The 21,341-nt window shown below is 44.8% G+C and overlaps 1 protein-coding gene across 13 annotated transcripts in view; it reads left to right on the top strand.

Annotated features, from left to right (window-relative positions):
* Positions 1–20,439, top strand: part of Phf21a (PHD finger protein 21A) — a 184,680-nt gene extending 164,241 nt beyond the window's left edge. For 10 of the 13 annotated variants that reach the window (XM_036183572.1, XM_036183570.1, XM_036183569.1 and 7 more), the window contains 9 exons: positions 6,177–6,275; positions 8,050–8,101; positions 8,754–8,833; positions 9,251–9,311; positions 11,639–11,802; positions 16,822–16,977; positions 18,601–18,676; positions 19,008–19,111; positions 19,917–20,439. In XM_036183572.1, coding sequence (XP_036039465.1) covers positions 6,177–6,275; positions 8,050–8,101; positions 8,754–8,833; positions 9,251–9,311; positions 11,639–11,802; positions 16,822–16,977; positions 18,601–18,676; positions 19,008–19,111; positions 19,917–20,171 — 1,047 coding nt within the window. In that variant the 3' untranslated portion in view covers positions 20,172–20,439. Of the gene's footprint in view, positions 1–6,176; positions 6,276–8,049; positions 8,102–8,753; positions 8,834–9,250; positions 9,312–11,544; positions 11,568–11,638; positions 11,803–16,821; positions 16,978–18,600; positions 18,677–19,007; positions 19,112–19,916 lie in introns of all 13 variants that reach the window. The other 3 variants (XM_036183575.1, XM_036183574.1, XM_036183573.1) reach the window with 1 other exon arrangement.
* The last annotated feature ends 902 nt before the right edge of the window (positions 20,440–21,341 follow it).

Raw genomic sequence — 21,341 nt, 5'->3', positions numbered from 1 at the left:
GCAGGACTTACCAAGCATTACAGTAAACACACAGTTTATACACAGTGTTGGGGAAATGCCACTAGTAAAATTGGGTGACATAGGAATGCCACAGACCTTCCTCCCTGCCAGTATTTGTGAAGTCCAGTGCAGCAAACACAGTAAAAGGAGATGACTTGTAGTAGTCCCATGCCTCCCTTGCCACCCACGTGCTTCATGGGACGGTGCAGTGGGACCAACAATGGCTGGTGGTAACATGTGCTAAAGTATTTCCTGATGCAGATCTAATTTCCAGGGAATTATGTTTGTCTATTTCTTCTCCCCATCCACACCCTGTGACAAAGACCTCTATATCCCCAAGGCTAAACTGCTTTTTAAAAAGGAGGAGGAAGTTCTAGAGGGGAAAAATGGCAGACTACCACCACCCAGGCCCCAGCTTTCATAGGAATCTTGGTAGTGTCCTCGTCAGCGGGCGTGCTTAGGAGAGTACACATCAGTGCCGTCCAGCCTTCCTCCCGGTGAGCCTGAGCTGAGGGTACAAGTGACCGTAAAGCGGTTTACCTTGCCTCTAGTCCAAATTGACATCATTCAAATAGTGAAGCTGCCTGGACACTTTCCCACTGCCCCTGTCACGTGGTGAATTTGAAATCCGGGGATCAATAATTACCTTAGTTCTGGACATGACAAAGTTTGGGGATTCCATCTTTTATACATCCGGAAAGGAGCAGGAGTTCATCAGATAGGTGTAGAGGGATGTGTGAAGCAGGAGATAGAAGGGAGCAGTGAGCTGGGTAGACGAGTGGACTTCCTATTTTTCCACTTGCTATAGAGCATGACTGTAAGTGATATGTTAATTTCATTCTTAATTCCTCTTAAATAATCCAACCAGTGTGGCTATAATTGACAGAAAAATGGGAAAGGCTTATTTTCAAGGAAGCAGCTGCTGCTTGGCAGTAGCCAGTTTTGATCATACGGAAACTTAAGAGTCCACAATCCAGATGCTTTGAAGAATTGCCTAGTTTTTAAATACTGGTAACTATTTAAACACCACATAAGCAAAAAGGTAACGTCTTCAGGGCAGCTTCAATACTAATAATGCTTTATTTGCTCTAAGAGAAGAGACCAAACTTTTAGAATCATCACTCTTCATTTCTTACTTTTTTTTTCCTTTGGGTTTTTCGAGACAGGGTTTCTCTGTGTAGCTTTGTGCCTTTCTTGGATCTTACTTTGTAGACCAGACTGGCCTCCAACTCACAGAGATCTGCCTGCCTCTGCCTCCCGAGTGCTGGGATTAAAGGCATGGGCCACCACCACCCGGCATTTCTTATTATTTTTTAACTGAAGTGAAATTCACTTCACAGATAATTAGCCATCCAAAAGTAAATAGTTTGGTGGCATTTAGTACATTTACGGTGTTATGCAACCACTGTCTAGTTGCAAAATATTTTCATTACTTTAAAGTAAAGCCCAGTGTCTATTAAGCAGCTGCTTTCTATCCATCCTTTGTTTGTCCCTGGCAAAGTCCCCATCCCCCCACCTCACCCCCATCCTGCTGTGTCTGTGGCATTGATGACTGCTATTTCATATAAATGGGACAATTTAATAAGTGGCCTTTTATGTAAAACTTTTCACCTCTAGCGTGTTTTCAAGATTTGTTTACTTTGTAACATTGCTGGTACTTCTTATTGACTGGCTTATATTCATACATTTTTGTGTGTATCACAATTTGTTTATTGATTCATCTGTTGATGGACATTTGAGTTGTGTCTACCTTGTAGCCATGGAGACTAGTGAGTACCATTGGGAGTATTCATGCACAAGTGCCTGTATGTCATTTACAGTTCCTTTGGATATATAGCTAAGCATATGATTGCTGTGTCATGTAATGCCTCACTTCCCATAAGTCATACTAAGTAATTTTCATTTTCAACAATAATATATGTGCATTTCATTTGCTTGATATTCATGCTAATATAAGAATGTTTTGTTTAAAGCTATCCTAGGGTGTGTGAAGTATGCAAAGAAAGGGTTTCTCTGTGTAGTTTTGGTGCCTTTCCTGGATCTCACTCTGTAGACCAGGCTGGCCTCGAACTCACAGAGATCCGCCTGCCTCTGCCTCCCGAGTGCTGGGATTAAAGGCATGGGCCACCACCACCCGGCATTTCTTAATATTTTTTAACTGAAGTGAAATTCATCTCCATAATTATTAATACTATTTAGTTTCTTTTCATATTTATTGGCATTTGTATATATTCTTCAAAGAACTATCTGTTCAAACCCTTTCTCCACTTTTTATTTCAAAAAATTTTTAGATCTGTTTATTTTGTGTTTGGTAAGTGTTTTGCTCACATGTGTGTCTGTGCATCATGTATCCATGTAGGTCAGAAGAGGGCATTAGGTCCCTTGGAACTGGAGTTATAGACAGTCATGAACCACCATGTGGGTGCTGAGAATCAGACATGGGTCCTTTCTCTGTAAGAACAACAAGAGCTCTTAACCACTGAGCCACCTCTCAGACCCTCTTTGTCAACTTTTAAGTAGAATCGGCACTCTTCCTCTTGGCGAACTGTAGGGATTTTTTACTGAGTATGGATACTGGCCCTTAGCAGACGACACTATTTTTAATATTTTCTCTTGTTCTGTGGGTTGTCTTTTCACTTTATTGTTGCTGTCCTCTAATACACTGTTGTACCCTGCAACTTTGCTGAGTTTATTAGCTTTTGGTAGGGGTGTGTGTGTGTGTGTGTGTGTGTGTGTGTGTGTGTGTGTGTGTTTTAAAGAGGTTTTAATTTTCAAATTACGTGTGTGTGCAGGTACCTGCAGAGTCCAGAAGAGGGCTTTGGGTCCTTGGAGCTGGAGTTAAAGATAGTTGTGAGCTGCTTAATATGGGTGTTGTGAACTCAACCCAGGTCCTCTACAAGAACACAAGTACCCTTAACCACTGAGCCATTTCATCAATTCTTAGGACCCTATTTATTTAAAGGACTTTGACTAATATTCTTTAAATTTGGTGGAGCTCTGATGAACCATCTGATGTTGTTTGGGGAAACTTTGATTCCTATTTCAGTCAAGTGTTTCAATGTTTGTTTAGACTTCCGTGTCTCATGTTGGCTCAGCTTGGGTGATGTATGTCTAGAGACTTGTCCATTTCTTTTGTGTTACCTAATTGTCATACAGTTGTCTGATGTAATCTCATTAAAATACTATTTCACTACTGTAAGTAAGATTAGGAATAAGGTCCCTCTTCTAGACTTAGCTGTCCATTCTGCCACTCTGCCTTTTAGTTGTGGGGTGAATCCCGCTGGACTTAAGTGGTCACTAGTGTGGAGGTGTTTGGCTGTGTTGCTGTCTACGTGTCTTACATCGTCGTCTCCCGTCTTCCTTCAGCACTGGCCTTTTTGTATTTCTTTCTTTCTTGCTTTCTTTCTTTTTTTTTTTTGGTGTACATTTTCATCTCTTCACTATATCCTTCTTTCCCATATATATTTAATTTTTTTAGTATTTATAATGAAGATTACAGTTAGCTTTAACAATCTCATTTTAATTGATTCCAGTTCAGTTTCAGTAATATATAGACTCTCTGCTCCTGTGCAGTTCTGCTCTACAGTGCACATTGTGTCAAAGTTACATCTTTATAGTGTGTGTCCGCTAGTCCAGGTTTAACAGTTGTCTCATACATTCACCTTTTATATAGGGAATGAGTGAGCAGTTACTAATCAGAACTGCTGTGATGCAGCCTGTGTCGTTACCTTGACCTCAGTTCTCTTTGTGGCTTCAGGTGACAGTTTGCTGCCTGTCATTTCTTTAAGGCAGGCGTGCTGGCAGTGGATAAGATAGCCTTAGCTTTTGTTTATCTCAGTCTCTTAATTGATCCTTTATTCTTCAAGGATAGTTTTAACTCAATATAGGATTGTTAGGCAATGGCTTTGTTTTTTCTGGGTTTTATTTGTTTGTTTTACGCAACCCTTTAAGAACATTGCTCCTCTGCCTTCTGGTCTGCAGCTTAGCTGGATAGTTTGGGCTCCTAGTCTCACAAGTTTATAGTCAAAGGCCAGAGCTTCAGCTGTCCCAAGGCTTAACTAGTGTTGGGTAGTTTATGTCTAAGCTCAGTCAAGTGACTCTTGGCCTTGCTTTTTGCTGGTTGTGGGCAGGAGACTATTTCATCTGGCCTGAGTGTCTCCATAGTCCTGGGCACATGACAGCTGCCCTCTCCTAGAGCAAGAGGTCCTTGAGAGAAAGGACCCTCTCCCTAATGTTTTGATTGTTTTATTTTTGTTTGGATGCGGTTTTTTAAATGTTCTTTATGCAACTCAGTATGTTCTGCTTTCCAGAGAGAGAAAGAGAAATGTGGGCGTGGGTAATCAATCCTTGGTGCAGAGGGCTTGCCCTGCCCAGGAGCACCACCAAGTGTTTCTTCAACCTTGGAAATAGGAGAGAGCCTCTCAGGGAGCTGTTGATCTGTTTCACACAGGAACGGAATACAAACTCTGGCTGAACTTTCTCACTCTTCTGTCCTTCCACACTCAATGTCACGAAGATAGGCTAATTCTGAGGACCTCAACCTCAGTAATGTCACTGTGAATGGCTCTCCCATTAAAGGTTTGCTCTAGGGAGGAAATAGGCCCTTGGGGGCTAAATTTAAAACTATATGGGTAAGGAAGGAGAAGGGGATTGAGAGAGAGATTGAAGTTTGATTGATTCTCCTGGAGGCCAGTGCTTTATTGAATGCAAGCATGAGGTGCCATGCCAGCTCAAAAGTGTACAGTATCAAGGAGTGTACAAGCAGCCCCTGCTCACATGGCTTGTAATACAGATGGAGACTCACGGCAGGACACTGGTTAGAGCAGTAGAGGCGGCAGCTGGGCCCCGGTGCTGTGACTGCCCCAGTATTGATAAGTACCTCATACCTTGTATGTATGTAACAGCATGCAAAGCCAGAAGCAAAGTATGAAAAAAGTGAAAGCTTTTTCAGATCTAGTACAATGTTTCATAGCATAATGATTTTTGAGAACTTCGGTATCTTTTTTATGGGGCTAAAGTCTTGCAGTCAGCTCTTGCCTATCAGTAATCAGATTTTTTTCTAATTTACTTAATTACTTGTTGTTACCTTGCAAAAAGACCATTGCACATATAATTTTCACTAGTTTTCTAAAAGTAGATTAAGTTTGTATTTATAGTTTTATGTGTGTTGTTCTAAAACCATTTCATTTCTACAGAACTCATAAAAAACTAGCCATTACTCATAATAAGAGCAGTAATGCACGACTGCCTGTGTACTAGCTACCATTTGTGTCGGCAGATAGTGATGTAACTGGTATTTCTATGTTGGAGTGTATGCTTCTAGAAGGAGTTGGGAGGGATTAGAACTTCAGCCTCTTGCAAGGCAGTTTTTAAGTACCCCCAAGTGAAGGTAGTTCTAGGTAGTGCTTGGGGTTGTTCTGAAGAAAAGCTTGGGATAGAGGAACTGTTATGTCACGCAGATCTTAAGCACATGTGGACACAGAGCTTGACCCGTATATGACAACAATGGGATGTTTCTGGAAATCTCCACATCCCGCAGCCAAGGAAAACAGCCTCTACTTTAGTTTTTCTTTGCCTTTAAAAAATATTTCTTATCACCTTTTAATTTCATATGTTTGGATATTTTGCCTGAATTTATGTCTGTACACCATGTGTGTGCCTGGTACCCAAATAGACCAAAAGAGGGCCCAGAGTTACAGATGCCTGTGAGCTGCCATGTAGGTGCTGAGAACTGAACCAAGATCCACTGCAAGAGAAGCCAGCGCTTTTAATCACTGAGCCTTGTTTGCCTTATTATTTCCTGGGCAGTGAGTGTGCCGTGGTGCCCATGTGGGGGTCAAAAGACACTCGAGGAGGTTAGTTGTCTTTATCCACCATGTGGATCTTGGGGATCAAATTTCTGGTTACCAGACTTGGCCACAGCTACTTTACCTTCAGCACTTCTTTTTTCTGTGTAGGAACTCTGTACCTTATCTGATTGTATTTATAGAGTCAGTTACCCCAGTCATGAAATCCGCTGTCTCCTACTGGACCTTGACATTTTTTCTTCCTCCTCGACAAAATGCATCATATGAACGTATCTGTTGATGTTTCGTATTTGAGTACATTATTAAATTGTTTTCAGTTCTTTTATAGAAAACGTAATTCTGAATTTTTGCTTAATTGTTCTCTCCTAGACAGTTAAATCCCACACAGAAACAGAGGAGAAACAAGCAGAGAGCCGTACTATCACTCCACCTGCTGCCCCCAAACCAAAACGAGAAGAGAACCCCCAGGTAGGACTCTCAGCATGGCCCGTTAGCTCAGGGTTTAGTGCTCTGGGTGTTCCTTTCCCTCGGCGGTGCAGTTACCATGTCAGGTCGCCCTGGGCGGCAGGTGGTTTTAGCACAGAGTCCTGAGGGCCCAGGTACGGGAGCTGAAAGGAAGAGTTCTGAGATGGTGTTTTATAGAAACCCTGTAAACTTGAAGCAGAAGATTAGTGATTGATTCCCCAGGTGTACTGTAACCTTCCTAAGGAAGGCAGTGCTGTGCTTGTCTCAGACAACGTCTGTAAGGCAGCTGAGGGAATCAGCTGAGATCTCTTCACATTGTGGATTGCCATTGTGTGTTCAGTTTTTATTATATTAGAGCAATAAATCCCAAAGGAATTAGTGTCTGAAAAGTCATATGCTCAGCGTGAAAGTGGGTTGAAGAAGGTAATGTCCACACCCACTATGACGTAAACAGTCAACAAGCCCAGCGTAGGCAAGGGGTTGTCTATGTGTCCCTGGATGAGAGGACATTCTAGCTTGATACTCTTGCACAGGCAGATGTAAAGGAAAACACAGATGGTATGGTGATGATGGTAAATAGCTGGACATGGAGTTTATGGGAGCTTCTGTCCTCAATGCATTCTCATAGTGAAACCATACCAGACAGTGGCATGAAGATGATCTATTGAACCAGCAGGTACCAAACATACTTCTCTCTGATGTGAAATCAGCTGTATTTTTTAAAGGGCCAGAACTTGAACCAAAAAGAAGCACTTGTTACCAATATTGCTGAAAAACTTGTAGATCATTCACAAAAAGTAATGGCAAATATTACACTGAGAGGAAACAGCAAACTTAACAAAAAGAAACCTTTTTGAGACAGGGGCTTGCTGTATGTTCCTAGCTGAGTTGGAATTGGCTGTGTAGCCCAGGCTGGCCTTACACTTGCAGAATCCACCTGCTTCTGCCTCCCTGGTGCTTGGATTACAGACGTTCACCATCATGCACAAACACTGTAGTTTATTTGTAAAAAGAAAGGATATCTCATGTCAGTGCAGGCACCGTTCATCTTCCAGTTGAATATAACCTTCTGAGGTTACTCTCTTGGAGAGGGGTCTGTCTGTTTGTGTGTAAGACCAAACTATTGTTAGTAAGTATGGGAATATGTTGACTCATAGTTGAAGGTGTTTTCATTCACCAGAGACTATTTCCTTCTCTGTACTTGGGTCTGTAGGAGCCACGTAGTACTTCAGTAGACAGCGAAGACATACTTTTCAAAGACATACTCAGCCAAAGCAAAGTATAACCATCAGTCCATTGCTCTTTCTAGTTGAAAGATCTTATGTTCTGTCTCAGGGATAAAGGTGTAGGGAAACTGCCCCATGATAGTTAGTTTTCATATTACCTGAAAATCCCAGTATTAAGCAAAACCACCTACCAGTGTCCCTAAAAACATTAGCTAGTGTTCCTGCTGTCTGGCCGTGGAAGTAAATGTGAGGAACCAGCGTCCCATTGAAGAGTGACATGCTTAGAACTCGAAGCTTGCTGCTGTGAGGTTCCCTAGCCCTCTGCATGCTCCTCCATTGTGGATACTCTTTAAGAAGATCCAGATGCTGATGTGTGACTTTGCAGAAGTGGGAAATGTTGACCCTTGTCTGAACAGAACAAAAAGCCTCTGGTGGCTCTTCATGTGAGTCCTACCACTGTCGAGGCACCTTCCCTGCTCTCTGACTAGGAAACTAAGATTGGCCTTGCGAGATCCCAGACTGAAATATATTGTTTTGTTTCTCTGTCACAGAAACTTGCCTTCATGGTGTCTCTAGGGTTGGTAACACATGACCATCTAGAAGGTAAGAGAAGATATTTTCAACATGGTCTTTTTCCTAGTTTTGTTCCTAAAAGTGCTATTTGCCTGAATTCCTAGATCAGGAAGTTGGGGCACAAATAGAGTATAATTCAACCAGTGTGGACTGGATTTCCTTTAGAGGGAGAATCGTCTCCTGTCCATGTAATGCCTCTTCCTAGTACCATTCATACCCCTGTCCTTCAGGAGCCGTCCTGGGCTTTGTCTCACAACAGTGCTCCTTTGAAAGTCTCTGTCTCTGTTTTCCAGTGACGGGCCATCAGGATCCTAAGGACAGTTACAAAGTCTGCAGCCCCTTGTTACTTAGTTCAGGGTGCTGAGTTTGAGGGATTTTGATTGGTAGTCTGTGGCTACAGTTCTTACAGACCTGTGTGCACAGCAGTCTAAAAATGAGAATGGCTGTGTCCAAGAGTGGTCTGCGTCAGTGCTCGCGTTCACAAAGCAGTGCACTGAAGGACAGTGTGGCCTTACCTGCTGAGAGGCACGAGTAGTGTGCCTGCTTCTGTTGAGGCCTTAGTGAAACAAAGTCTTGCCCCTGTTCCTTACTGATTGCAGGAAACCCAGTACATTAAATGATGAACTTCTGTTCCTTAGCTTCCTTGTTCCTATCTTCTAACTGAAGCCTTTCTCTTCTCAAGAAATCCAAAGCAAGAGGCAGGAGCGGAAAAGAAGGACGACAGCGAACCCAGTGTACAGCGGGGCCGTCTTTGAGCCAGAGGTACTGCAGCCAGCACTGGCCCTTCCTGTGCTCTGGCTTCAGCTGAGAGCCTGCTGCTAAGAGCAGTGGGACTGTCCTCAGCCTCTTCAGCTCTGTGAAGTGACATGCTTCTCTTTGCTCAGAATGCTCCTGTGTTATCCATCACTGTTGGCCTCTTAAGGTTTTGTTTTGCTAACTTTGAGTAGGTACAATCCTACCTTACAGTTTTAGTTCATCCTGACTTGACCACACTGTCATGGAGCAGGGGCAGGCCCCTTTGGAGTATTCTCTCAGAGCCAAGTACATATACTAAAACACATTAGCGTTGAGACCTTGGGATGCATTGGCACAGGCTGGTTAGCATGTGATAAGCATGTTTGCAGTGTTCATGGTAACCATGTTATTCAATAGTCACCTCTCCTTCTTAAATCTCCAAAGCGTAAGAAGAGCGCAGTCACTTACCTTAACAGCACAATGCATCCTGGGACGCGGAAGAGAGGTGAGTGCCTTTTAAAAACCCTGTCTTGCTTCTGCCTCTGCTTTCCATGTTGTCTTCTTCTTCTTCTCCCTCTCCCTCTTTTCCATTGTCCTAGAACCTAGCCCCTCTATCCCTTGAAAATAGTTTTTGTTGTTTTCTGAGAATATGGAGGAGAAGAGAGATTTCTTAGTGCTCTGAACACAGGGCTAAAAGCTGACTTTTTGAGTCCTGGCTAAGCTGGCTCAGGAGAATGGCTTACTGCAGCATTTCTGCCCCAAGTATACCAGGCCATCCATGAATAATAGCTCAGCGACAGAACACCGTGTGAAAGGAAGTGTTAGTATCGTTGAACAGCTGAGCACTGCTGTTGCCGGGGTGCCCTGATGGTGTCTCGGTTGTCCTCCTCTTTGCCAGTGAGGGTGGAAAGGGACTGAGTTTCCATGGTCTGCAGACTTTCCAGGAAGAGAGTTCAGAGTCTTTTATCATGAGCATCTCTAGCTAAGGAAGAAAGGATGCTGGGAAAACAGGCTCCTCAACACAAACATTCCTAACACACTATTCTCATCTTCCAGCCCTTACTCTAGGCAGACCAAAACAGCAGCAACTTTCATCACACAGGTCTAAGTAGGTCTTAATAGTTCAGGCTTTGACTCATAAACAAGGTACTGAAATCACCCTCTGATGTTAGTAATATATCCCAAGATCCTTTTTTCCATGTGGTAATGTGTCCCTGAGTTACAGTTGTGGGCCGGAAAGGTTGCCAAGTGAGTGACTAGCATACTGATCTTTGTGCATGCACACAGACACTCAGAGCCATCAGAGATTTTGGAGGTCACCCTGACCTTTGTCTGCCTTGGGCAGACCTGCCAATGTGCGTTATATTCCTGAGGCATAGCCAGCCTCGGTGACACGAGCGATCTTTCATCTGTCCTGCCCTGAAAGTGATCAACCCATCTAGATGGGAAACCTTAAGTTATTCTTTGTGCTGGCTCCTGGGCCACAGTCATAAGGTACTTTTTGGTTTTGTATTCAGCTATTTTTTAGTGACCACACAGTTCTCGGATAAGAGGTCCCCAGCCAGTGGCCTCAAATAATTGGCCTGCTGGGAGGTAGTATCTGCTTAGAGAACAGGGGTTCAGTGAGCCAGAAAGGTCAGAGGCTAAAGCCTGCATTTACAGTGCTGTGGACCTGCCTTATATGGATAAGCAAAGAGTTTGCTGTTGGTCTCCTTCCTCACAGCACTAGGTTCTGTAGGGAAAGATGGGTCAGTGTCTTTGTCACACAGACTCTGTCTGAGTGACACAGGCTGTGCTAGGGGGTGCCTGGCTGTCATAACTTCTGTGCATGACCCTGATAGAAACTGACTGCTGGGAAAGCCTTCACCAGTGCTTGTAGGCAAACCAGGCTTCACTGGCTTTTCTTAATTTGGTGTGTTGGGTTTGTACTCATGATCACTGACTGCTTAGAGGCTGTCTTCCAACTCTCAGGAGACACGGCTCTTGATTTAGATGTGTGGTAAGAATGACTGCCCTAGACTTTCTGTGACCCTGGGCTCTGCTTTGTAGACTGCTTATAGATTGCTTCAGACTGGACCTTTCACAAAAATGCCCCTGTCCTTCCTTACACTTGCAGTCCATGCACGTAGGTGGTGTGAAGCAGTGAGACAGCTCTTAGAGCAGCACAGAGGCTACCCAAGGCTGGAAGCCTGTGGGTTCATGTCATACTCTCACACTCCAGCTCTTCCTAGAAACTCCCTCCCAGTGGCTCTGCCAGCAGAGGGCCAGAATAGTTGACTGGAATTCTGCCTGCTCATACTGCCTTCCTCCATTCTTACCAGCAGTAAAAGGTCTAAACTGTTGACAAGAGAGACATGGAAAAGCAGAAATGCTGAATAAATCCATTCATAAAAACAGGGTCATTAGGAGTGATAACTGCAGAAAAAGCCTTAGTGACTAATGCACAAAACACAGGAAAGAAGCTCTGTTCTGGCTTTAGGCTCCTTTGCTTCATGACCCCTGGGTTCTCCTACTAGAGACCTCAGGCTGTGGGAGTCCAGGAATGATCACGATCTGCCAAGATGGGGGTCTTTTTACAAATGCCAGCACTTTTTACCGCTCGCCAAGGCTCCCTTCTCCTCCCTTCCTTTAGAATTCATGTAGTTGTTTCTAATGGCATTGAAATCTTTGCTTCTTTTCCTTCCTCTGGCCTGTGTATTAACCTTCTGTCTGCTACCTCACTTCCTTTTCCATGCTAGCCAATGAGGAACACTGGCCAAAGGTATGTAAGATCATTTTCCCCTGTCTTTCCCTACCCCTTTCCCCCTTTTGTTCCCTTCTCTTGGTATATAGGTCGTCCTCCAAAATACAATGCAGTGCTGGGGTTTGGAGCCCTTACCCCAACATCCCCCCCATCCAGTCATCCCGACTCCCCTGAAAATGAAAAGACAGAGACCACATTCACTTTCCCTGCACCTGTGCAGCCTGTGTCCCTGCCCAGCCCCACCTCCACAGACGTAAGTAACTGGGGGACGTGCACTCTCTCTGAGAGCTCACATGGGAAAGCCATTGTCCTATGTTGTCTCCTCATCAGATTGACCCTTCCTCCATAGCCCTGGAACAGCAGTAGACTCTCAGAATGCCTGTGTACCATGCCAGGCGGCTTTCTTCTGGGGTCTCAGCTCTTTCTTGTCCTAGAGAGTCCTGTTCACCTAAATCCAGGGAGCCCAGGGTTTCAGAGTTTGATTTGATTAGCTGTGTATGAGGTCTCAGAGGAGGGTGGGGACATGGACTTATACAGTTGAGAGGTCTCTGTCATTGGTGTGTTGGAGATAGAGCGTGAGTAGAGCAGATGTGTCTAGTAGCCCTGCTGCTGTGTTAGGCACACCTCTAGAAGTGCGACATTTCCTGTTTGGAGCTGGTCAGAAGCAGGTTCCAGCACTTACAAAGCAACAAATTCACTCAGCAGGTCCTCACTGAACACTGTTCTGCTGAGCGGGTGCTGTTTATGAGGCTGGGGATACAGCAAGGAACAAACCAAGCAATGTACAAGCACTCAGGGGCTTAATGTTCTGTAGGAAGAGGTAGGCAACAAAGGAACAAATGTGTTACCCATCAGGCAGAGATGAGCACCAGGAGGAGAAATGGAACAGTAAGGAACAAGATATGGTGCCAGGACGGTGAAGGCATCATCCATGCAGAGGGAGGAGAAGGGACCTCTCAGTTATGTGTGGGAGATATGACCAGAGAGATGACAGGCCTGCTCATACAAGGCTCTGTGGCTTTTATTCTAAGTACAACAGGAGACACCAGTGGCATGACCTAATCTCCATTTACAAATGTTTCAAAAGATTCTCAAACCCGTGGGAAGGTTGCAGTAGTGGTGTCATGGACAGTAGCACCATTTGCTCTGATTCATCAGTTAAGTTGCTATGTTTGTGTCTTCCTTCACATACTTGCACCCACATACATGTGCAAACATGTATGTATGCACACTTTTTTCTGAGCCTATTAAAATGTTTCACATCTAAGAATGACAGTGTTCTGTTGTGTAGCCACCATGTGGTAATGAAATTATGGGAATTTAGCATTGATTGTGTAATACTCAGTTCATATTCCAGTTTTTCTACTTGTCACAGTAATTGCCTTTGTCCGAGGTCACTCTTGGCATTTGTCATCCTGGTTGAATCTCTTTACTCTCCTTTATTCTGAAAGAGTCTCTTAGGCCATCTTTTCTTGCTAATTCCAATTTATTCATTTAGAGTATATGTGTCTGTGTCTTTGTGTATACACCTAGGCCACGGCATATGTGTGGAGGTCAGAGAACAGCTTTTGAGAGTCAGTCCTCTACTTCCACTTGTGGGTCCCTGGAATTGAACTCAGGCTTGGTGACATGTGCATCTATCCACTGAGCTGTCTCACCAGGCCCTCGGTCCATCTGTGTCTTTCCTAATGGTGGCATCTTTTTTCAATGGGACAGTTGCCCCACTAGATTGTGTCCAGAATAAACTGAAGCATGTGTTTTTGAAGGCACCTAGAATCAGGAATGACAGGTCCTTCTCTGTGTATCGCAGCAGGAGGCATGTGACATTGGTCTGTTGGTGGTGGTGTTAACTTTCATCTCTTGAGATAATTTCCAGTGAGTTTTTTTGCTTGTAAAAGTCTGTTTTCCCTCTGGTGGGAGACAGCTTTGAGTACATGTGGATAGTGAGTCTAGTTTCCTAACAGACTGATAACCAAAGACTTCAGCCTCGTTGGATGGCTCCTGATGCTTATAGAACCAGCTGGATTTTGAAAGGAGCACTGGGGAGAGAGGGACCTTGGGAAGGATGGAGTGAAGCAGGGAGACCAATAAGGAGGCTGCTATGGTGTCCTAGGCAAGAGATAATGACACCCGACTGGTCCTGGGCTGATGCAAAGATGGAGAAAAGTGAGCAGTTTTGTTTGTATTTTGAAGCTTTGGGTAGATTAAACTGAGTAATGAGGAAAAGAGAATTGTCAAGGGTAACTATGAAGTTCATGGCCTAAAGAAGCAGCAGGCTGGTGCTGCCCTTTACTGACGACGACAAGAGGAGCAGGCTGGAGCAACAAAACAGGACTGTCTGTCCGTGCCCTCAGCCCTTAGCAATTGCAGAGCTTGTTGTCCGCCGTCTCCCGGTGGAATGTTCCTTGAGTTGAAGGTTCTCATGACTTACTAACGGCACACCCCTCTCCACGAGAATGCCACCTGAAGCCCTGAGTTAGAATTTGGGAGGCAGCGAACAAAGTATTATCTTTGGATAACTGGGGTCATAGGAGAGGTCTGTTCCCAGCAGGATCCATTCCTGCTGCAGCTGTAGCTCCAGACTCACCCTGGTTCTAAAGACGTGGCGTTCCATCCATCTTTCCTAAGCTTTGGCCCTGGTCACCGATGCAGGGTTCCTAACTTCAGGCTAATGTGCACCAGGAGTCTCTGTCTGAAGCCATGTTTGCTGGTACAAAAGACTGTACCAGTTTTTCCCCAATCCAGGTGTGGTCAAAGAAGTCAGCAGTCACTGACTCCCTGTACATGGGTGCACAGTGCTGGGGAGGAGGCTTTGAACCTCTGCCTTTGAGTCTCTTATACCCTGTTGTCTTGGTCTGGGTTCTTTGGTTGAGTTTATGCTTTTCTTTTACAGACTAGACCTAAAGGATCCACTCTGGTCAAATCACAAACTGAAAACTTTTGCTAGATTTCATCTTAAAACACAAACATAGTTCTTTGCAGAAATCTAAAGGCAAAATAACACTTTTCTGAAATCACTAAAAATGTTCAGAATTTCCTAAGTTAAACCCAGTGGGATACATTTTTTTAAAAAAGATAATTGACTTCTACTTTTACAGTATCCCAACAACAGCCATGATTAAAATCAACACACAGAGTTCTGTGTGTTTGCTGCTGGGTAGCATAAGCCTCGACAGTAATTAAACAGTAACAGTTGAGAGCCAAGCATTTCCTGGGGATCAATAACCATCTAGAAGGACCTGGTAATACAAGACACAGCCAGACACTAGTCCTCAGGATGGACCTTGTTGCTGCTGTCATTTTTATGGGAAGGGAAGATATGTTAACTAATTATACATTTTTAGCACACAGTAAAGCTGGAGTTGGTAGAGGCAGCATGTTCCCAGCAGTGTCATGGTCAGGCACATTTCAGCTTACCACTTGCTTATGACCTGTCACCAGAGTTAAGCCTTTTAATCTCCACTCTTTAGGCAAAGACTGACCTTGATGGATGAATTGTCTCTGTATTTTATATTCATTCTGACATTCTTGGAATGTTATATTTAAATTGTTTAGGCTAGAGCAGTTCTCAAAATGTAGTCTGGAGTCACTGGCACTTTTCAGGGGTACATAAACCAAAATTATTTACAAGATAATACTAATGTGTCAGGCACCATTTCAACCTTCTTTCTCAGGACTAGACAAGGGATCTCTAGATACAGCATTTCATGTGCTGTCATGGCTGTTTACTGCTCACTTGTGTTCTGGAGTTGTTTTGTTTCAGCATACCATTGCTAGAACTTCTGAGATTCTATAATTAACTCAGAAGTGCACAATGATTTGCAGTACATAAAAATCCCAGTACTTGCGCTAGAGAGATGGCTGCTCTTCCAGAGGACATGGGTTCATTTCCCAGCACCCACATTACAGCTCACAGCTGTCTGTAATTCCAATTCCAGGGGATCCAACAACCTCACAAAGACTTACATGCAGGCAAAACACCAGTGCACATTAAAATAAAAACAAATTATAAAAAAAGAAAGAAATTCTACCACTCAAACACTAGATACTGCTGCTGTAGTGTATGTAAATATGAAATTTGAAAGATGGGGCTGGAGAGATACATGTATAAGTGCACATGCACACACATACACACGAAGGGAGTTTCCTGCAGAGAGAAACGGTATAACTGGAAGATGCATTCCCTTAGTGGTGTGGTGGAGGAGGAGGGACCGGGTATCACTTCCTGTCTTGCTGCTTACTCTGCAGTTCTGTGTTAGGCTTTCTAGCAGAATACCTCGGACACCTTAAAGCAGTGTGCTAGCACTGACTCGTTGAGTGTCCTCCAGTTGTGCCCTGGTTCCCTTCCCTGTCATCCTCATCCATGTGTTGATTTGCATCCAGCAAGTTGCATATTGACTTGCTGAAACATGCATCTTTAAAAGTTCTTGTTTTATTTTCCCTGTGTTCTTTCCTCCAGATTTTAAATAGATCTGTGTTGTTGTGTTTTGATGGTGTGTTCTGTTCTGAGGGCTCCAGAAGCGCCTGAGCCCTGAAACTATCACAAGGGGTGTGGTAGAGTGGACTGGGGCTGCCTATCTTTTTTTCATCTAGTGAAATATTTTATGGGGAAGAATAAATCCTCCTGCTGGATGATGGTCTGTTGAGCAGCAAATGCCAAATGCTGGTTCTACAGAGCATCATCAGCTGCTACTGTGGCTCCTCCAGTTCCACGTTAGAAGCTTCCATAAGTTCTCTGCTCCTGGCTTGGGCTTTTCACTTTTGAACATTCACTATACTTTCCCCAAGTAAGCAAGATGCTCAGTTTATTTTGTGCCTGTGTTTCCAAATTCTTCTCAAATTCCCTCAAATAATAGCTAATAAATGCTGCTCCTCTCATAGTGTAGATCTCTGGTCTGGGAGCTGGATTCTTGGCATTGGGACTGCCAACCTGGTACCTAAGCCATTGATTTCAGCCCAAGCAACTGAAGATCTTTGCTGTAAACTACAATTTATAAGGTTAAATTCTCAATCTAAATTTGTAACTTTAAAGAAAGTCCTTCATGTTTAAATTGAAGTTAAATTCAAGTTAAATTGCCGCCCCAGAAACAGATTTGTGGAGCAGTTGGAAGTGTGTGCTATTGGCAGCTCCTTTCCTAACACTAGCGTGTTGGGGGGGCCATCTCTGGGCCGTCAGCTCGCTGTCAAAAACACTTAGTGCAATCACGGTGTACAAGGTAACGTTGTGTGCTCACCTTTGTTGTCTCTCTCACTTTTCCTCTCTGTCTCGTAGGGTGACATCCACGAGGACTTTTGCAGTGTCTGCAGAAAGAGTGGCCAGTTGCTGATGTGTGACACGTGTTCGCGTGTGTACCATCTGGATTGCTTAGACCCTCCTCTGAAAACAATTCCCAAGGGCATGTGGATCTGCCCCAGATGTCAGGACCAGGTACGGGGGTGGCCACAGGAGTGAGGGACCGAGGAAGAGAAAGGCAATGCCTTGGAAGTTCCTTTCTCTCCCATTCTGGGGAATAAGCTTTTCTCGTCATTGTTGCCTAGGCCCCATCCTCCTGGTTCACGGCACAGCGTGCATGTGACGCTTCTTTCTGTGAGGAATGACTCATTTTCTCTTTTGAAGTACAGACCCTCAGTCCCTCACAGTGGCACATGCCTATAACCCCAGCACTTGAAGAGCTGAGCCAAGAGCTTGACAAGTTCAAGGCCAGCCTAAGCTACATAGTGAGACTACCAGAAAAAAGAAAACAAAACAAAACAAAAAATAAGTTAAAACCCATAAAAGCTCCTTCTGGGCTGAGTCTGGTGGTGCACAGACTTAAGTCCCAGCAATCAGGAAGCTGAGACTGGTGGATCTCTGAGTTTGAGGCCAGTCTGGTGTACATGGTGAGTTCCAGTCAAGCCAGGGCTACAAAGTGAATACTGCATCAAAAACACTAAAATAAAATAAATAAATAAAGCCTGATTTGAGATCTTTTTTTTTTTTAATTTTTTTTTTCTCTCTCTCTCTCTTTTTGTTTTTCCTTTTGTAACACCAGGACCCAAACCCAGGGCCTTGTGAATGCTACTTAAGCTCTCTACTGTTGAGCTGCATCTTAAGTCCACAGTGTATTGAGACAAGATCTCTCTGTAGCCCAGACTAGCATTAAACTTGGGGTCTCCTGCCTTGGCTTCCTAAGTGCTGGGCCTACAGGTATGCCCGCACCTGTCTTGGTCCTCATCCCATCGCCTCTGGTGTAGTCTGGGTGCCCTTCACCTGCTTTCCTCTCATGTGACCTTCCTCACAGTTGCCTACACAGGGGCTAGATTATAGATTTAGAGCTATATTTAACTTCCTTGGAGTTTTTGAGGGAGATAACACAACTAAATTTGAAACAGGCAGCCTGTGTCAAATCATAGGCAAGACTGCGTGAGATGACAGCCATCATGCTAGGGTCTAGCCTTGTGCTTCTGGCTCTAGCTACAGAAAGTGGTTGGAGTTATATGACTGTTGTTTGCTTGACTGAATGGATGTTTTTATTTTTGCCTTTGTTTTGGGACTGACCTGGAACTCTCTGTAGACCAGGCTGGCCTCAGACTCACAAAGATCCACCTGCATCTGCCTCTCCAAGTGCTGAGATTTAAGGTGTGCTCCACCATGCCCAGCTCATGTGGCATTTTTTTATATTTTTATGTATTTGTTTTATGTGCATCTGTGTTTTAACTGCTTGTATATCTGTGTACCTTGTAATATGCCTGGTGCACTATGCCCTCAGAGGCTAAAAGAGGGTGTCAGATATCCTGGGACTGGAGTTACAGACGGTTGTGAGCTGCCATGTGGGTGCTGGGATTTGAACCCTGTACATCTGGAAGAACAGCTAGTGCTCTTAACCACTTAGCCATCTCTCCAGCCCCTCATGTGGCTTTTCTGAATATACAGGGATGCTTCCAAGTCTCTACCTCTATCTGTAGTCTGATTTGGGGTGATGCGGCCACAAGCCTCTCTAGATCTTCAGCCACAGACACTGGTGTTTGCTGTGACCTTGGTTCTCAAGATAGAATTCTAAATTCTTTTCAGATGCTGAAGAAGGAAGAAGCAATTCCATGGCCTGGAACTTTAGCCATTGTTCATTCCTATATTGCCTACAAAGCAGGTAAGGTCCGCCTTTTCAGAAGAAAATGCCACTAGAAGGTGAGGTTGATTTTGTTTTCAAAGGAAAATAAGATTGCGTTATTGAATGGAGTTGAAAGTGTGTGGACCACCTTTTGAGATGGGAACTGTGAAGTGTGGTACCTTACCTATGTAAAGCCTGGCCCCAAGCCACCAAGGCCAGCACACCCAGAAGAAGGAAAAGTCCAGGTGGTCAGGTTCTGTGTCCTGGCTGTGTGGCTGAGGGGCACTTTAGGGCGGGTGTCTTTGGTGAACATCCTGAACCAGGTAAGCTTTGCAAAGAATTGATTGTTTAAAACTTCCTTTCTTCCCAGCAAAAGAAGAGGAGAAACAGAAGCTACTTAAGTGGAGTTCAGACTTGAAACAGGAGCGAGAACAACTTGAGCAGAAGGTGAAGGAGCTCAGCAGTTCTATAAGTGTAAGCACCTTCCTTTCTCAGCGCTGGACACGGGACGGGCTCCAGTCCTGTGTATGGACGTGAGCAACCGGGGCAGCCCAAGTCTGCCTTCGGCGTTAGTGTGCAGTGCCCAGGAGCCATGGCCACATGACACGTGGTAGCTACCTTGCCCAAGCTCCGAGTGTCCTTGTGCCTGCTGTCTGAGAGAGTTTTCAGTCTCTAGGGGCAGAGATTGAGTAGCACCACCCAGTGCCTGTGCAGTTTTGAGTGCTTGGAAGGAGCCTAGAGTCTCTCCTGACCCTGGGCAGACCCAGGCCTGCTTGAGTGACTCTTTTAGAGACCTAATTTACTGGACTAAGAGAAGGACTGCCAGCTGGTAACCAACCTAGAGGGCCTGGTTCACTAACTGGAGTCCTTTGTCTTTGACCTCGGGTCTCCTAAACATTACTGGTCCACCTAGGCCCTCACCTCTAAATTATGAGTGAGTAAATGGTCCTCCACAGACCCTCCAGGCAGTTCCCTGTATCTCTCACTGGTGTTTTAATCCCTGTCAACATGCAGAAGCAAGCTTCAGGGCGGCTTTTTTGGTGAGTGTAACATCATAGCATCATCGTAAGTGCTAGTATCTGATAGAGTTGGCTTCCACCCTGTCCATTGGCCCCCAGCCTTTTAGGTCTTCCTCCTTCGATAGTGTCTGCCCATACCAGGAACAGCACAAGTTGTAGGGTGCACACCAGTGCACAGGGATTGGTTTATTATGGGGGCGTTTTTGTCTGGGGCCACTGGGCCCAGGAAGCTGAGTGTCCATCCTTATGATTTGCTGCAGAAATGTATGGAGATGAAGAATACCATCTTGGCACGGCAGAAGGAGATGCGCAGCTCCCTGGACAAGGTGAAACAGCTCATCCGCCTCATCCACGGCATCGACCTCTCTAAACCTGTAGACTCTGAGGCCACTGTGGGGGCCCTCTCCAATGGCCCAGACTGCACCCCCCCTACCAACGCCGCCTCCACACCTGCCCCCTCCCCCTCCTCGCAGAGCTGCACAGCGAACTGTAACCAGGGGGAAGAGACTAAATAACAGAGCCCTCGAGGAGATGCCACAGTCCCAGTGGCCAGGAGACTCTAGAGAAGCAAAGCCGGATTTCTTCTGGAAAGTACAGACTTCTTTTGGTTCTTTGGTTCCAGAGAGAGAAGATGCTTGTGCCAGCGGCACCGAGTTTGCCAATTGATTCTTCTTACTCTGTGTGTACATGCAAAGATTGGACCATGTTACATGAAATAGTGCCAGCTGGAGGTTCCTTGCCAGCACCATGCCAAGTGAAATAATATATTTACTCTCTCTATTATACACCAGTGTGTGCCTGCAGCAGCCTCCACAGCCACGGTGGGTTTGTTTTTGTTCTGTTGGGTGGGAGCAGGGACGGGCGGAGGGAGGAGAGCAGGTTTCAGATCCTTACTGGGAGCCGTTTGTTTAGGTAGAAAAGACAAGTCCAAAGAGTGTGTGGGCTTTCCTGTTCCTAAACTTTCACTACCATAAAACCAAAAAAAAAAAAAAGAAAAAAAAAGAAAAAAAGGAAATAGAGGTTTAACTAACCCAGTGCCCAGAGGAGGGCCGGGAAGGCTGGGGGGGCCAGGGTGGGAAAGTATATGACATAAGCAGTATTTGATGTTCCTGGAGGGGCTAGCGCCGGGAGAGTCAGGTCCCTCCCCAGCTCCGCTCTCCGGGCCTCCAGCAGCCCTTCCTTCCCTCTGCTTGGGTCGTGCACAGCCCCAGGTGGTCCCCAGGCTGGGAAGCAGGGAAGGGAAGGTATGTGTGGTCCAGGACGGGGAAAGGCGGATCAGAGGTTTTACTTGAAAACAAGCTCCATCCTTTTTCTATATTTATAAGAAGAGAAGGTTCTGAGCAGAGCAGCATGACCCAGGTGTGGCACGATCAGGTGTGTGTGAATGGAGACGACCCTTTTCTCTTCTTCAAGTTTATTTTTTATTTCTGTTCTTGTTTAAACAAAGTTTTATTTCACTGTTTATTTTACCTTTTTTGTTTTTGTTTTGTTTTGTTTTTTGTAACAAGAACTAAACTAAGGAATAGAAAAGCTGTTTTCAGGCTGACGGTCCTGTTAAGGGTAGTGAGACCTTGCATGGTAGACTAGGCGTTAGTGTCAGTGAGGTCAGTGAGTCTGTGTGCGTCCTGTGTCATCGTTCGGGCACTATTTGTTTTTGTTTTGTTTTTGTTTTGTTTTTTGGTGTT

Source organism: Onychomys torridus, chromosome 4 (assembly GCF_903995425.1).
Source record: "Onychomys torridus chromosome 4, mOncTor1.1, whole genome shotgun sequence".
Lineage (NCBI taxonomy): Eukaryota > Metazoa > Chordata > Mammalia > Rodentia > Cricetidae > Onychomys > Onychomys torridus.
The sequence above is the reverse complement of the archived record's forward strand: the minus strand, read 5'-3'. Positions and strand labels throughout refer to the sequence as shown.